This window comes from Carassius auratus, unplaced genomic scaffold (assembly GCF_003368295.1).
Source record: "Carassius auratus strain Wakin unplaced genomic scaffold, ASM336829v1 scaf_tig00015289, whole genome shotgun sequence".
NCBI classification, from domain to species: domain Eukaryota; kingdom Metazoa; phylum Chordata; class Actinopteri; order Cypriniformes; family Cyprinidae; genus Carassius; species Carassius auratus.
The window spans coordinates 172,501-188,818 of record NW_020524576.1 but is presented as its reverse complement, the minus strand read 5'-3'; the positions used below and the strand labels follow the sequence as shown (position 1 = coordinate 188,818).

The 16,318-nt window shown below is 37.4% G+C and overlaps 2 protein-coding genes across 2 annotated transcripts in view; one reads left to right on the top strand and one right to left on the bottom strand.

The window, feature by feature from the left end:
* Nucleotides 1-398: 398 nt before the first annotated feature.
* Nucleotides 399-6,697, bottom strand: LOC113074651 (vacuolar protein sorting-associated protein 11 homolog). The gene is made up of 16 exons (XM_026247479.1): nucleotides 6,522-6,697; nucleotides 6,102-6,250; nucleotides 5,887-6,022; nucleotides 5,066-5,229; nucleotides 4,707-4,954; nucleotides 4,430-4,631; nucleotides 4,206-4,357; nucleotides 3,939-4,125; nucleotides 3,690-3,833; nucleotides 3,319-3,516; nucleotides 3,044-3,205; nucleotides 2,388-2,521; nucleotides 1,965-2,167; nucleotides 1,627-1,798; nucleotides 1,294-1,516; nucleotides 399-1,181 (listed from the first exon to the last, which is right to left on the bottom strand). Exons 1-16 carry the CDS (start codon nucleotides 6,661-6,663, stop codon nucleotides 1,014-1,016), a joined length of 2,784 nt encoding a protein of 927 aa, XP_026103264.1. The 5' UTR covers nucleotides 6,664-6,697; the 3' UTR covers nucleotides 399-1,013.
* A 2,204-nt stretch (nucleotides 6,698-8,901) lies between these two features.
* Nucleotides 8,902-16,318, top strand: part of LOC113074649 (hypoxia up-regulated protein 1-like) — a 10,515-nt gene continuing 3,098 nt past the window's right edge. The window contains exons 1-17 of the mRNA XM_026247476.1: nucleotides 8,902-9,187; nucleotides 10,008-10,080; nucleotides 10,244-10,337; nucleotides 10,472-10,550; nucleotides 11,015-11,169; nucleotides 11,254-11,330; nucleotides 11,423-11,604; nucleotides 11,791-11,906; nucleotides 12,019-12,205; nucleotides 13,035-13,169; nucleotides 13,264-13,346; nucleotides 13,673-13,805; nucleotides 13,977-14,164; nucleotides 14,271-14,409; nucleotides 14,529-14,586; nucleotides 15,443-15,519; nucleotides 15,629-15,781. Coding sequence (XP_026103261.1) covers nucleotides 10,014-10,080; nucleotides 10,244-10,337; nucleotides 10,472-10,550; nucleotides 11,015-11,169; nucleotides 11,254-11,330; nucleotides 11,423-11,604; nucleotides 11,791-11,906; nucleotides 12,019-12,205; nucleotides 13,035-13,169; nucleotides 13,264-13,346; nucleotides 13,673-13,805; nucleotides 13,977-14,164; nucleotides 14,271-14,409; nucleotides 14,529-14,586; nucleotides 15,443-15,519; nucleotides 15,629-15,781 — 1,923 coding nt within the window. The 5' untranslated portion in view covers nucleotides 8,902-9,187; nucleotides 10,008-10,013. The remainder of the gene's footprint in view (nucleotides 9,188-10,007; nucleotides 10,081-10,243; nucleotides 10,338-10,471; nucleotides 10,551-11,014; nucleotides 11,170-11,253; nucleotides 11,331-11,422; nucleotides 11,605-11,790; nucleotides 11,907-12,018; nucleotides 12,206-13,034; nucleotides 13,170-13,263; nucleotides 13,347-13,672; nucleotides 13,806-13,976; nucleotides 14,165-14,270; nucleotides 14,410-14,528; nucleotides 14,587-15,442; nucleotides 15,520-15,628; nucleotides 15,782-16,318) is intronic.

Below are 16,318 nucleotides of genomic sequence, written 5' to 3'. Positions count from 1 at the left end.
TAGGCAGAGCTTGAGAAGACTGTCTTTGGTTTCACAAACATAATGAAAAAGCCATCGACAAAGATGACAGGGGAACTCTTCGGTTCAGTTAAGAGTCAACATTTTGAAAGTTGAACCTGTTTCAACAAGGGTAAAACAGCTTCATGCTGTAAAAGGGTGCTTTTAACCAAGCTTCTTAGCAGAGCGATTTTAAGCATCATGGGTCAGCACTTGAGAACAGGATGTGGTTGTTCGCACCTTTACTTGCTGGTTCAGCTGTTTAGCTTTGCAACGTTTGTAACAACTAGCAAACTAGACACTAGTGAAGGTGTAAATAAATTAATCTAGATTTGTTCAGAGGTTTTTCTCAAAATAGTGTTTTACATACATTTCTGTTATTTTGCCCCTACAATGTAAAACACTGTTCAAATATTTATTTATTTATTTATTTTTTTCATGACAAATTAAGAGCTCAACAAACATCTCGGCTAATACAACAAAAAACAATATAATAACAAGTTACAAGTCAACGATGTTTCACATTTATTAATGACACTTTTACAGGCGTTTGACATGGATTATTGTTGATTAGTTGCTTCATCTACTATAATGAGTGATTGCGATACTAATTAACTATTATACAGAAATTACTAAGGGGATGCAAAATAAAGTTGTGCAAGTTTTCTTCTATACTGTGCCTATGGTAGCTGAATTCAAAGCTTGAAAAGGTCACGGTCTCGAAGTGCAGGTTCTTAAATGTTATCACCCACAGTTGGTTTGGATACTTTCCAGTTCAATCTGATATGATTTTGCAGACTACACGGATGAATACATTCTGAACAGCTGTAATCTTGGTCTATGCTATCAAGCCTATAAATAAATCAAAACCAAGAAGATGAGTTGCAGGAGTTAGTTAATTAAGAACTGTTCAAAGGCCATTCAAGTAGTGTAGAGCTGTTTCTGCAGCAGACCCTAGTCAGACATCTGACCCTAGATCAGCACTTCTTCTTTTAATATGAACTCCAGTCCAGCTCTCAAACATTCCTCTTGGTGTTAATGAGTAGATCTCTGTTGAATTCAGCCTCCAGATTCCCAGCTCCACTCTTTCCTCCAGGAGGATCCGTTATCAGAGTGAGTTTGTTAAACACTCCTCGGCCAAAATAATCAGCGATGACTGAGAAGCCATCATTAGAGCATTTCAGCTACAAGAGAGAAATTCTAATCAATTTTCAATTGCATTTTTATTTTTATGTATTTAGTTATTACTGGCAACTCTGATCAATTTAAAATGTCCTGCAGGAGAAAAATCAGTACCTGTCTGTGGAAATGGTCATGCAGATCTCGTTTCTGATCTTGCGCACGCAACATGTCCATCACTTTCCTGTTCTCAGGGGTGCAAGTGGGGCACTCGGCCTCACTCTCAGCAAAGCTCTCTAGGCAGTGCTGATGGAAAGAGTGGCCACACAGGAAGTGCACAGATGGCAGCTCTAGCGGGCTGTTGCACATGCTGCATTTGGTCTTCTGGAAGATCTTTGCACTGAAAGAGCAATGTCATTTTTTTTAAATATGCATTTGCATTCCTATACTATCAATTGTAGCATCCATTTTTTTCATGCTGTTGACTAAATGAATCCTTGATTCGCTCACCATGTTTTAAGTTCCTGTATCTCAGTGCGAAGATGGGCTGTTTCCTCTCTATACTGTCGAATCTTCCTTTCATCTTCCTCAATCTGCTGGGTCTCCCGCTCTAGTTTATTTATCAGGTAGTCTTTTATGACTGACAGCGATGCTGTGGAATTATGAGCCAAAGTCTGCACCACTGCAACACAGACATTCATATAAAGTCAAAATTATGCGGAAGAGTTGCTTCACATTCTACATCATGACTGAAAAAGAATTATTTGTGTGAAAAGGTCGCGCAATTATGTGTGAAAAAAACAACAGAGGTGTTGACCACAATATTTTTTTCGTATCTTTTTACTCACCCAGAAGTGGAGGCATCAAGTTATTTTCATCAATGTGCTGCAGGACTTCACTAATGTAGGCCTTGCAGTTCTCTTCTTTGCGTGCAAAATAACCCAGAGCCTGTTCCCACAAACACACCTCACTGTCCCCATAGCGTTTACAGGCCTCCACGACCTTCCCGTACTCCTCGTTCTGCATGTGGTAATGCATGATCTGCTGGTACCTGCAGAAACAGGCTGTTCTGTCACTTATTTTACTGCTGTTAATAGATGAAAGCTAAATGTAATGCAGATGTAGATGCATTTAATTCTGAACAGAATTCAGTCAGTTCCTGTGATTTGTCGTCACACAAATCTATAGTATGGCTGTAGAAGATCTGTAACAGTAATAACTTTTCTAGCACCTTCTAAGTAAGTGAGACACTGATTAGAAATAGCGCTTACAGTTTGCCCTTTTCATACAGATACAGCACTCCTTCCTTGAAGTTGTGCATCTGGCAGAGCACCAGGGCTTTGTCGAACACAGTGTTGTCGCTCCTCAGCAGGGACAGTGCTGCCTCCTGCAGGACTTTCTTCTTCTGTCAGACAGAAGGCAGAAAGAGTCATGGGTTTCCTGCAGTACCTGCTTTTACAGTAAGCAATCCAAATGTACCCCAAAAAATGGTCTTGAGATTGTATTTTATAATGCAGTTACAATGTGATAGCTATGACATAGCTCTGGGATATGTATACTTTTTTCTAGGGACACACTGATATTAAAATTCTAAAAATTATTTTAATTAAATGATTTTAGTGTTATTAAAAAAAACAAAATCTCAAATCAATTGTGTTAAATGCCACCTTATACTATGCATTATAGTATACACAATGTATTATAATGTTCAATATGAAATATTTATTTATTTGAGAATCTGCAGAATTGCCTTAAATATGGTAATATAAGTTTTATGGATTCCCACACTTTTATTAATTGCCTAAAATTATAATCAAATTAGCAAAAACATCTAACAAGTAAACAAGTCACATTCTTCAGATCCAGATGTTGTCAGTAATAACATAATATAACATAATGTGTACAGGCTGCATAAAGCATGTTTTACCCCTGGGTCCTGCTCATGTGCCCAGTCCTGCAGTCTGAGCTCTAGCAGAGTGTCATAAACTCCCTCAGGTGAGAATGGATCCACCTCGATCATGTGTTCCAGGAATGCTCGCAGCTCTCGTGGGTTATTGGCAAAGACTGGGATGAACTCTTCTGGATTGGCCTGTCAAAAAGAAAGAACATTTTGAGATAAAATCTCAAGTAATTTGTCTTAACTCACTATGTTCTTGAATGTCAGATTATTTAAAGGTGTTAATGCGAATACAAATGAATGACCTTGTTTTCCGCAGGCCTGTCCAGACTGTCCCTGTCGGTTGAGTCTTTGTTAGGGTGATAGTCAGTGCAGAGACGTTTTAAGAGGATGGTGGAACTCTCCGGCACATGGTGCATTAGAATTTTACCATAACGCTTCATATTACTCTCTGCCTGATCGAATGGTAACCGTCCGATGTAGCGTAAAGCCTCCTGATAATTCTGAAAAGGTTAATAAAAAAGGGGAAAATAATTGAATAGATATTTTTCTGGCAAGAGCAAGTCAGAGAAATGTTTTTGTTGACAAAATGAAAAAGCATTAGCTTACCTAAACTTATCAAAAAGAATGTCATAAGAGTTTATATCATAGTACACACAAGAAAAGCTGTATTTACCTTCAAATCCTCTAGCTGGATCTTTAGATACCATTCATGGTGCATGTGTCTCTCTGCCAGAAAAACGGCATGACTGTGATAACCAGCCTGTCGTAGCACCTTGATCGCAATTTCAACATCAAAATGCACCTCACTTTCATTGCTCTGTATTCACAGGAGGGATGCAGAGTATACAAAGCGTCGTCAGTGGTCAAGGCTCATTCAGAGAGCTTAAATGCACATTCAGACCAAATTCATTTTTCTACAGACCTTTATGAACTCTTCCAGCTTGGAGCTGTCCTTCAGTTTGGTGTAACAGTTGAGCAGTAGAGTAGTGTGGTCAGCATTGGCCAGCGATTGCCTGTGGAGGGCCTGTAGGTACGCGGTCAAGTTATGTATCCTCTGTGCATCCAAAAATTTGCGGATTACATATGAGGGCTCAAGCTTCCCAATGGTGCTACAAGAGAAAGAAAGCCAGGATGTAATCACAAATTACTTGATGAAATGTGTACCTAGAAATCTGACCTGCAAACCTACCGAATATACTGCTGGATGGCTCCATCATGATCCCCTTTGACGTAGAGATGGTCTCCATACTGTCTGAATATCTCAGACAATCCATCATTGTCCAGATGTTGACTTTTAGCCAAGTTAATGGCCATCACAAACAGGTTCTTCTTAAACAGCATCTAAATAATACATTATTGATTGGTAATGTATATTCCTTTATATTTAAGGTAGAAAATAAAAACTATTCTAACCTCTAGCTTGGTCTGTGTGTCTTTTTCTTGCAGCATATACAGTGTTCTGTCCCTCGTTAGGACATAAAAAGAGCCCCATTCTGCCAGAACATCAATGACATCGTCAAACGCCGCACTGTAAGCGATAAACTTGTTGTCCAGGTCATAAATGGTCAAGATGTGTTTTTCTGTAGGGGATGTCTGTCTGCTACCATAATCAGATCTGTAAAATGAAATTTCAGAAATGTGAATGCATGTTAAAAAAGACGGATAATCCATGCAATAGAACGAGTCTTACTTGCTGGGTGACTTGTTATTGTGTGTGAGCAGCAGCAGGTAGCCTCTGTGCCAGTGAGTTAGAAGCTTGTGCCCATCGAAAGCAAAACAGGGCCCTCTCTCATCAGGCTGGTACAAATACACACAGTCATCTCCAGCCACTATGAACTGTGAGTCCTGCGAGGGATCTGTGAGCGCCGAGCAGCGGAGGGCACAGCCGTGCGTGTCCAGTTCTATACGAGGGTACTCTTTCACTGATAATGTGTAACACTGTCAACATATGAATAATCCTGCTTTCAGTTTGTTATAATCTGTAACTATAATCACAGTTTTATTACAAAGAAAAATAAATAAATCACATTCTATGTAACTAACATATACCTGCACTTTTTCTAGAGTGGCGACAAACAGGTGTGTGACTTTGCCGGCCTGTCGGAAAGCCAGGCCTGTGATTGGACAGTTGCCCTCATGGAGGCTGAGAGTTTTACTGTGTCTGTCTCTGGTGATGTCACCCTTCGTCAGCACAACACTGCCATCTGTAAAACCTGAGCATTCAACACAGATATTAGAGTCAACAGAAAATTCATTACTGATGGATAAAAATAATTTGTTTCTCAACTAAATTTTCTGTTTCACTTTGAAATGCGTCAAAAAAAAAAGGGCTGCAAATGCCATTTAGTGTCACTGAAATTATTCTTATATAAGAATTGATTTCAAGTTATGTTTATTTATTTCTAGAAAATCAAAATCAAATAAATATAACTAGCATTTGTTTACTTTTGCAACATTAAAGTGTATTTTTTTTTTATTATTAGCTGCCCTCTTAACATTTAACTGTAAGGGAATTATTACCTTTATGAAAACTTTTTTTTTTTTAACCATATAAAATACTAGCTACTAATCAATTCAATTAATATTTTCAATCTGAATATGATGAGATAAGATTTCTCATTTTGGGGGAGACCTCAGATTTAGATTTTCAGTGACAGCCTTAGTTTAGTATAATTAAAATATGAATGTTTTAAATTCCTTTTTTTATATTTTTGGTTTTCATTTTAATTTTAGTTCTTATTGTAATTTAAATTTTATTATGTGTTTTTTTACTTTTGTTATTAGTTTCTGTGTTTTTAAATATGGTTAGACTAAATTTTTTAAGTAAGTACAATATCTCTGTTTTTTTAATAAAAATAAAACACTCCTACCGATAGCCATGAAATTAAGGTTTTCATGTACACTGAGACAAGACACTTCAGTGGGTTTGTTTCCAGGTATGGCAGGGAATATCCGGGTACACAGAGGACTGCCACTGTCCTTCTTATCAAGGTTCCACACCTTCACCTGATAGGCAAACACATAAACTAAAGCTTAATTTATTGTGCTGAGATGTAGTTTCAGAAGAAACCTGTGTGATTCTTACCAGAGGGTTGATACCAGGCTCGTCCTGACCCACAGACACCAGGATGTTGTGTTGTTTCAGCTGGTATAGGTGTGTCACGCGCAGCTTGTAAGCCTGAAAGCTGGATAGCTGCAGGGACCGGGTCAAAAACCAAATCTGCCCATCCATATGTGCATTATATGAGTTAAAGAAAACATGATCATATGGCATAATTGAAATCAAATATATTGAGCCAAAATGGACTGAATATTGGAATTATACATTTTTTTTAAATAAAACACATGCAAAAATCTATTTGACAATGCAGGCTTGTTGTAACCTATTATATGCTACGATTTATTAATTATACAACTATGTTAATGAAATATCCGTAGTATTATTGTTTATCAGTGTTATAATTGCTAACTAGTTTCAAGCATGACTTCAGCATTTTAAGGATATCTCCAAGCACAATGTGTCCTCGACCGGAATCACAGGCCGCTATTCCCACCGGTAGTTGGAAATTTTTTCCATTTTCGCTCGGATCTTTCACCGTTTCTTTATCGAAAAACACAAATCGTCTCCACTGTAAGAACGCTGCCATTTTCCAAGCAGTTCTTGTTTAGCAAAATCATGTGACTCACATCACGGTCACGTGACTAGTGTCAGGCTATTCTTGTTTTTTTGTTATTTATCTGTATTCGCAATAATATAAGGTTGGACATAACGAGACACAAATTCACTTAATAAAATGTATTTCAATATATATTGTAAATTAAATAACTAATGCGGTTTAAAATCAAAATACACACCAAACAGAAAATAATAAGAAAAAATGTATACATATTTGATTTTAATGTATACTTTCAAAAGTTATTAATATGGCCTAAAAGACATAGTATAACAAAAATGTATTAACGATGTCCGATTCTTGAATGAACTGCTCTTGTGATTCGGATCTTTTGAATGAATCTCTAGAACCGGTTCACGAATAGGACTGATCTTAACCGGCTCATGTGTCAACCATAGACAGTAAAAGGTGCCAACAAAGCACTGAATGAATGCAAGTTGTCTAGTCTCTTTCATCGTGATGAGGCGAAAAGTAAGTTACTTTTATTGCAGAACTGTTTAATATAAAACATAAGCGCACATTTGAAGAAAGGTGGTTTAATAAATATTGTTTAGTTTTAAACACTATAATTGAAAAACTTAATAAACAGAAATATGCCTTATAACTTTTGGGTCTTTTTTTTTTTTTTTTTGCATATGAAGATATATATTACAATGTTGCATATAAATGTTCACATTATTACAAACAAATAACAAATAATGAAAAGGGTACAGTTTACTTGTCTATGCTGATACTATTAGAAGTACTGAGATATGTTTTGTTTCGTTTTACATTTGAAAGTGAAAAAGTGAAGTGACATTCAGCCAAGTATGGTGACCCATACTCAGAATTTGTGCTCTGCATTTAACCCATTCGAAATGCACACACACAGAACAGTGAACACACACACACACACTGTGAGCACACACCCGGAGCAGTGGGCAGCCATTTATGCTGCGGTGCCCGGGGAGCAGTTAGGGGTTCGATGCCTAGGGCACCTAAGTCGAGGTATTGAAGGTGGAGAGAGAGCTGTTCATGCACTCCCCCCACCCACAATTCCGTCCGGCCCGAGACTAGAACCCACAACCCTTCAATTGGGAGTCCAACCCTCTAACCATTAGGCCACGACTTCCCCTTTATATACCATATTGCAATATTGTTTAAATTAGTTGATAAAATGTAAAAAAAAAAAAAACATCCTATCACTTCTATTTATATAATTTGAAACGTCCCAATTACAACCAGTAATTGAATAATATATGCTTTATCCTTTTCTATCCCATAATCATTAACATATATCATTATATCAGACCCACCCAGTTTTACAGCTGTATTAAGTTTTCTTGTAATTAAATTCTCGACATCAACCCAAAATATCTTTGTGTGAATATAATAAAAAAATTCACACGAATAGTCAATATTCAATTTAAAACGTTCCAATACTTGTTTCACTGTATAAATTATATGTAATATTTTAAATAAAACTTACTTTACTTTGTTATTAACGAAGACTTTACCATTCTCCAAGCATTATGCCAATTTAAATCTCCAAATATTGATGACCAGAAAAATCTAGCTGGAGGATACATAACATAAATTTCTAATGTATTTATTTGGTATGCTGTTTTTTTTTTTTTTTTTAATATTGATATTTCCAGTAAATATTGTAATAGTTGTAGGCTATAGTCCAGATTAGGGTTATTACAGCATTTATTTTTAAGGAAGCACAATACTTGACTAGGTATAGCCTCCATTACAATCGCATATTATCTGGGTCTAAGTGGAATTTTAAATTTGTCTACATTTAATTTTGGTCACTATTAATGAACTGACTAGCCAAAAATATATTATTTTCAAAAAATACATTAAAAATGGGGATTTATGTTTATATAAAATGTCTCTGTTATTCCAAATAATACTTTGGCCGTTTTATAACATGCAATAAATACAAGCAATGACGTAAAAGAATCACTGAATCGGTTCTTCGAAAATAAGTGTTCAAACGAATCTATCCGCAGAAATGAGTCGGGCTACAGTCGCTGCCATCAAAAACTACAACTTGTCGCACAGCCGTTATGTTCCCCTATTTCACGTGGACCAATCAGATCCGTGTTTAGTTACACGACTGACCACTCGCGCGCACTGGTTGGCACGTGGACCAATCAGCGCTCTCCATTCAATAGTAAAGAGGCGGGACTTACGAGCATAGCGATTAGCGCTTCACTCGGCGAGCAGCGAGTTGTGTGGATCCAATGAAATCACGCCGCGTTCCGGGCCCAATGTGTTAGAACAAGCCGGTGACTGCAAGAGCAAAACCAAGCGACGCGGCGTGGTCAAAGAGCTTTGCTGATTAATGCGATCTTCCTGCTTTCTGTAGGACATTAGATATTAAGGATCAACACAGAAAAGTTTTGGTTCATCATTAGGACAGGATAAGCGTCTCTAAATATTGTTGTTCAAGTGTCAAGAGGAATCTTCCAGTCAACAAGAGCCAATACAAAACTTGATCTCCCTAAAAGTAAGTGCCATGCCATTACTTTTTGTTGATGTACGTTAGATGTTGAGCTCATCTAATTGGTTGAATATGTTCATAAATGTGTGTTTATTATCCTGGTACAGTAGAACATCTGCAAGACCACCAGCTGCATTTACTTACACATGTGAGCCTTTAAAAAGAAAGCGTTATGTTTTCTGCTCATCATTAAACTTTGACATGGTCATGATGCTCTTCTCATTAGGATCCAGCAGCCTCATTCACGCTTACGTCACACAGGCTGTGCAACTAGAAGTTTCCACTTTGCATTTTTGTAGTAGCATTGGAAATGGTCTATCTAGGGAGAACTGTGACTGTAAAAATAATGCCAAATTGGATTTTAGAATACGTTTTTACTATGGTTTCCTTGTATTATTTTTGCACCTTGGCTCTAGTGTCTAAGTTCTTGCAGGAAAGCTCTGCAAGAGTGCTTCCTGGAGCCCCCCTCCATCTGTGTTTAAGGCAACAACCACAATATACAGTTGGTGGGGCCTCCAGGAACAGGTTTGTGATGCACATGTTCTCAAGCTTTGTCTCAGTGTTGTGGGTGGGATCACATCAAATCAGCATGTACCGATCTAGACCGGTCACTGCCGGTGGCCTCCACCTACACATCCATAAATGACATTCAGACACTTTTTCATATCAGGATGTAGTACTGTCAGTTTTAGTAATAGAGTATGACATGATGATTTGAGGGATCTTGCATGGTTTTGATATGCTTCCTGTTTTATGGACCCGTCACAGCTGCATTGTGACTTTTAGCCTACATGCTATTGAACCAGGCTTTGTTTCTTTCCTGCAGGTCACAATGAGGGAAAGGTTGTCATTATGGGCAGCTTTTTGCCTAATAGTAGCATTCCTGCCTTCTCAAACTGGTAAGCAGGACAATAATTGATATAGTCTTATATTTGCCCCAAATTTCCTTTGGTTGATGCCCATCAGGATGAATTGAAATCTATCAAGCTTAAATTATTTTTATGTTATGGTTTTCTTATTTACAGCACAGAATTTCAGCTCTTACTGCCATTTTTGTTGCAGGATCAGTTGCTGTGATGTCTGTGGACTTGGGCAGCGAATGGATAAAAATTGCTTTAGTGAAACCCGGTGTGCCAATGGAGATTGTATTAAACAAGTACGTTTTAGAACCGTGTGTAAATTTTACACCTAAAATCCACAGATGTCACCTGATTTAGGTCTTTTAATATAGATTTTTTTTTAAAGACAGTATTTTACCCTATTGTGACATTTAGCTATTTTTTTGTGCAGGGAGTCCCGACGGAAAACTCCAGTTGCAGTGTGCTTAAAAGAAAATGAGAGGCTTTTTGGAGACAGTGCTTTAGGAGTGGTAAGTCATTGTATTTCAATGCACATATATATGTGTATATATGTGGGAATGGCATCAGAATGAAGGCCGACCTGATTGCTTGGAAAAAATGTTTTTTTCATCACTATCCCTTTTTCTGGGAAAGTTATTACTTTCTATGAAATGTATTACTTTTTATATTAAATATTACACAGATTGTAATTGTGCTGCTTGATATTTTGTGGAAACGTTACAAAAAAAAAAATCCTGTCACTTTTGATGAATTTGATGCATATTTGCTGAATGGAAGTATTAATTCCTTACCCCAAATTTTGAATGAAAGTGTAAACCAGGTACATGGATTAAGGAATAAAATGGTCTGTTTTGATTTCATGCTGTGGAATTTCTAGTGGAAGAAATACACCCCTTCAAATTCTGTTTGTCTCTAACACCTTGTTGCAGCATATTTGACAAACTTTGACTCCAGCATATTTTAATTATGGCAGGCTGTAAAGAACCCCAAGGTGGTTTACAGATTCCTCCAGAGCATTTTGGGAAAGACCGCCGACAACCCACAGGTGGCACAGTATGAGAAACACTTCCCTGAACACCAGCTGCAGAGAGATGAGAAAAGAGGAACCGTGTTTTTCAAATCCTCCGAGTAAGTAATGGATCACCTGCAGGTGAATTTGCTGGAGCTGATGTGTTTTACATTAATGTGAATAATGAATCTTTTGTCATCCAGAGAGTTGCAGTACACTCCAGAGGAACTTTTGGGCATGATATTGAACTACTCTCGTGGTCTGGCTCAAGACTTCGCAGGTTTGATTTATAAGCAGTGTTTTGAACAAGTGTCTTGGTTTTTGCAGATTGGGAAATTTGGAAGCACCAATAACTTGATTTCTCCCTCACAGAGCAGCCCGTTAAAGATGCTGTGATCACAGTGCCAGTCTATTTTAATCAGGCAGAACGCAGGGCAGTCTTGCAGGCTGCCAGTATAGCAGGTCTAAAGGTCCTTCAGCTTATCAATGATAATACTGCCGTAGCTTTGAACTATGGAGTCTTTAGAAGGAAGGACATCAACTCTACAGCACAGGTACTTCTGAGAGAATTTGAGTGAATTAATTAATTTATTTGGTTAACTGTGTCAGCCAATGGTGTGGGTGGGACTATCTGTTTGGCCACCCAGTGGCAGACTGGAAAACAGAAAATTGACACTTTCATCATTTTGGTGCTGCAGAAATTAAGTGGGATTTCTGACTTTTTTTTTTTTTTTTTGTAGAATATCATGTTTTATGATATGGGATCAGGCAGCACAACAGCCACGATTGTCATGTATCAGACGGTGAAGACCAAGGAATCTGGCACCCAGCCGCAGCTTCAGATCCGTGGAGTAGGGTCAGTCATGCTTGCCCCTTTTTCTCCACTTCTTTTTGGCCACTTGGGAGTGCATGTACATGTATATAATATTGTGTTGACTGACTAGAGATGTTTTTCTTTCAACGTTTAGGTTTGATAGAACACTCGGTGGCTTTGAGATGGAGCTGAGGCTCAGAGATCATCTTGCCAAGCTCTTTAACGAACAGAAGAAATCAAAGAAGGACGTGAGGGAGAATCTGCGTGCCATGGCCAAGCTCCTCAAAGAGGCTCAGAGACTGAAGACTGTGCTCAGTGCCAATGCTGAACATACGGCACAGGTATCTCAAACTCAAATAATTATCTTAGTTGGTCAAAATGCAGTTTTATCAGTTTGCAAAAATTAAGTAAAAATAATAATAGAATGCATACTATTATTGTGAGCCATTCATCCATCCATATGTTTCCTCTGTTCTCTTTTTTAAAATGATAATATCATAACTCAATATTCTTGATGAAATAACAGACTTCTCTGGTCTCATACACCAGACTTAACCCCCCCGCCCCCCACTTTCATACAATCAACTGCAAAATCACATTTTGATCCGTCACAGTTTTTGAGTTCAATGCCCAAAATTAAATGATCAAACCAATGTATAGAACAGATTTGCCAACTTTTATTTTGACAATTCATTTCACTCAGATGTGTCACAATTCAAAAGAAAATCTGTCACTGCTTCCCCTTCATTGTGACTTTAAATGTGTGAAATGGTCAGTAGAAATTTCTAGGTCACTATTCAAATGTAAGTAAATTTGTGAGCTTATCAGACGTTCTTGTTCTTGCTTCCACTGACGCACGACATGCTTGGTATCATTCTCAAATTTTGTTCCTGTTGAGGTCATGCAGCTTGAATGTTGAGTAACTATTTGGTTAGTTTTATTCCGAACATTATATTTGCACACACTGGATGGCCTTGATTAGATGGATGTTATCAAATGTCTTTCCTTAACTGGGTGAGATTTGTTAGACCTTCATTATGTGTAAACACAAAAACAACACTAGAATGATACACTCAGAGTTAAGTAATCTGTGCTGTGGCATTTCATTGGATTGTCATCTTCAACCAACTCTGGGTGGTTTCATGACCTGTTGACGTTCTTTCTCTCCAGATTGAAGGTCTGATGGATGACATAGACTTCAAGGCAAAAGTGACTCGCTCTGAGTTTGAGGCCCTCTGCGAGGATCTGTTTGATAGAGTGCCAGGGCCTGTAAAAGAAGCTTTAGCTGCTGCTGAAATGAGCATGGTGAGGAGCTAAATTGTATGGCATCTGCTTTATACAGGTTGTCTAAATAACTACGATTTAAAAATAATCTGAAATACCTTTGTTGTCCCAACAGGATGAGATTGAACAGGTTATTTTGGTTGGAGGATCCACCAGGGTGCCCAAAGTGCAGGATGTGCTTCTTAAAGCTGTGGGAAAGTATGTTTTGTTTTTTTCTTTTTGCCTTAAAAAATGTTTAACCTATAGTAGATACTTCTGATTGGCTGTCAATGGGAAAAGATGCTTTTTAGGAACCGAGTGGTGTAATTACAACCTCAACCAGCAGGGGCAAACTGGGACAAGCAAACCAGCCAAATCTTGGCTTGCCCCCATTGTCTAGTAATAGTTAAGGTTTGGTTCCTCCTTTGAACAAAATCAGAAACATTCAAAGAACATCTAATGCAATTCCAACATCTTATACAATACGCATTAATTAACAAGTGAACAGATGTTACCAATAATTAATTGGTTTTACATGTCTCCAGAGAGGAACTGAGCAAGAATATCAATGCAGATGAAGCTGCAGCGATGGGTGCCGTCTATCAGGCCGCTGCGCTCAGCAAAGCCTTTAAAGTCAAGCCTTTCTTGGTCAGAGATGCAGCTTTGTTTCCCATACAGGTGAGAGGGTCAAGACAAAAACCTTTGTGCTCTTCAAGAATTGGATTTGTATTAAGTTTTTACTCCATTCTAACCAAGAACACAGATGTTTAATTAACAAACAATTAATCTGCATGTTTAATGGTCATACGACAGTGTTTAAGTTCTCATGTTTTCTGTCACCTTCATTAGGTCGAGTTCAGTCGTGAGACAGAGGAAGAGGATGGCATGAAGACCGTGAAGCACAACAAGCGCATCCTGTTTCAGAGAATGGCCCCGTATCCCCAGAGGAAAGTTATCACCTTTAATCGTTACACGGACGACTTTGTCTTCAACATCAACTATGGAGACCTCAGCTTCCTCAGTGAACAGGACCTGAAGTAAGTGACCAAGTTTGATTTATGTTCTGTTTTATTTTTTTACACTTTTCACAAATATCAGAACGTAATCAAGATAATATCAAATCGATCTTTCTTTCTTTCTCAGAGTATTTGGATCTCAGAATCTGACAACGGTGAAACTGTCTGGAGTGGGCAGCAGCTTCAAGAAACATTCAGATGCTGAATCTAAGGGCATCAAGGCCCATTTCAACATGGATGAAAGTGGAGTGCTAAATCTGGACCGGGTTAGTACTGGATTTTAGTTTGTAATGAATCGTGACATTAGGACATTTTTTCAACTATATCACTATGAAGTTTTACTATTCCAGTTTAAAGCAGAAAAACTGAATTCTTAACTTTTTAGGTGGAGTCAGTGTTTGAGACTGTTGTGGAGGAGCAAGAGGAGGAGTCCACGCTCACAAGTTAGTTTTGAAAATGCTTAACTATTTTGTACTTGCGTGTGCACACAAACAAGGGATGTAACGATTGACTCAACTCAAGATTCAATTCATGGAGTTTTAAGACAAATTATCAATTAAATTTTATTTTTTATTATTGTTTGGACAAAATGCTGCACATTTCTTTGTGAAATTCAAATATAACACTATAATATGGAAGTGCTATTTTAGTATATTATTGCTCGTCTGTTGGGTTTGATTGCTTCTATTGTCACTTTGGATAAAACAACAGCTAAATAACAAAATTTAAATATCATGTAAATAACAAAACTAAACTGAAATTTTTAAACAAGCCCCAATCAAATCTATAAATCTTGTCTGTGCTCTTTTCAAATGAGAGGCGACATTGCTTTTTAATCATGATCCAAACATGAGCAGTTTTAAATCTAAATTAGATTGTATAATTTCAAAATTTGTAGCAAGTGTGAAACTATAATAAAAAAATATCTGAATGAAACCGACATATCAGTTCTGGCTGAACGAGATGCAGATTCACTCTCTTAAAGTTAGTGTTTCCTTGGTTTCCGCTGTAAACAAAGCAGCGCTGCACTTTTGAACTTAATATGCATTATAAAGAAAATACCATCTAAACTTTTCTGAAGACCGTAAGTTCCCCTTACACATATATTCATATAAACTCCTTCCCAAAATTGAATCGCGATTTGGTTTTTTCATCTCAACCGATTTTGAATCGTCACATATTTTAATCGATTTTCAACCGGTTCGCGGTTATTCGTTACATCCCACACACGCACATACATTTTATATTATATATATCATATATTTTTATAATATAATGTGTGTGTGCATGTCTACACAGAACTTGGAAACACCATTTCCAGCCTGTTTGGTGGTGGCAGCTCAGAGCCAAATGCAAATGTGACTGAACCAGTTACGGTAATTCTGCATAATGACTCTGACAGACATTTAAATTATTATTTATTAATAAACTTTTTTAAAATTTGTTTTTGACTTCATTTTTTATTTTTTATATATAACGGTTCAGGATGAGGAAGAAGTGATTCCAGAGGCTGGAAAAGACCAAGACCAGTCAGAGAAACAGGAAGAGTCTGCCCCGGAGAAATCCGAGGAGGGAAAAGAGGGAGAGCCTCAGGCAGAGGAGCAAAAAGACGACAAAGAAGATAAAGCGGAAACTCAGGTGAGATGATTCCCAGTTAATCACATTTTTGGAGAGGTGCAGAATGATTATAGAACCTCTGGGCTTTAATGAGACTCTAGTTCTGACCTGTTAATCTCAGGAGGGACTTTTGACTTCTCATGTTTTATTATACTGACTAGAGTGTCTTGTAGATTATTTTAAATTATTTCAGTGTACTGTAATATCTGATATGTTGATCAATAATAAAAATGATTGTTTATTAGTAGGAGTTCTTTCTTACTGACCATTGAAATTGTATTTTGCATTATTTATAATAAATAAAATTAAATTAATTTGCTTTTTTCACTTCGACTATTAATGACCGGGTTCCCATTGTCCTGAAAAACCTGGAAATATCAGGACATTTAAATATTTGTAAGATATAAATTGATTTTGCTAAAAAAATATTTACGGGTGCAAAATCAATTTTCTATCTTTTTTTTTTTTTTAACCTTCCAGTCAGTCATGGACTTTCAAATGGGGGACAAACGTCAAGGTTTAATTGTAGTGACAAACTCCGTTGTATTGTGTCACCGA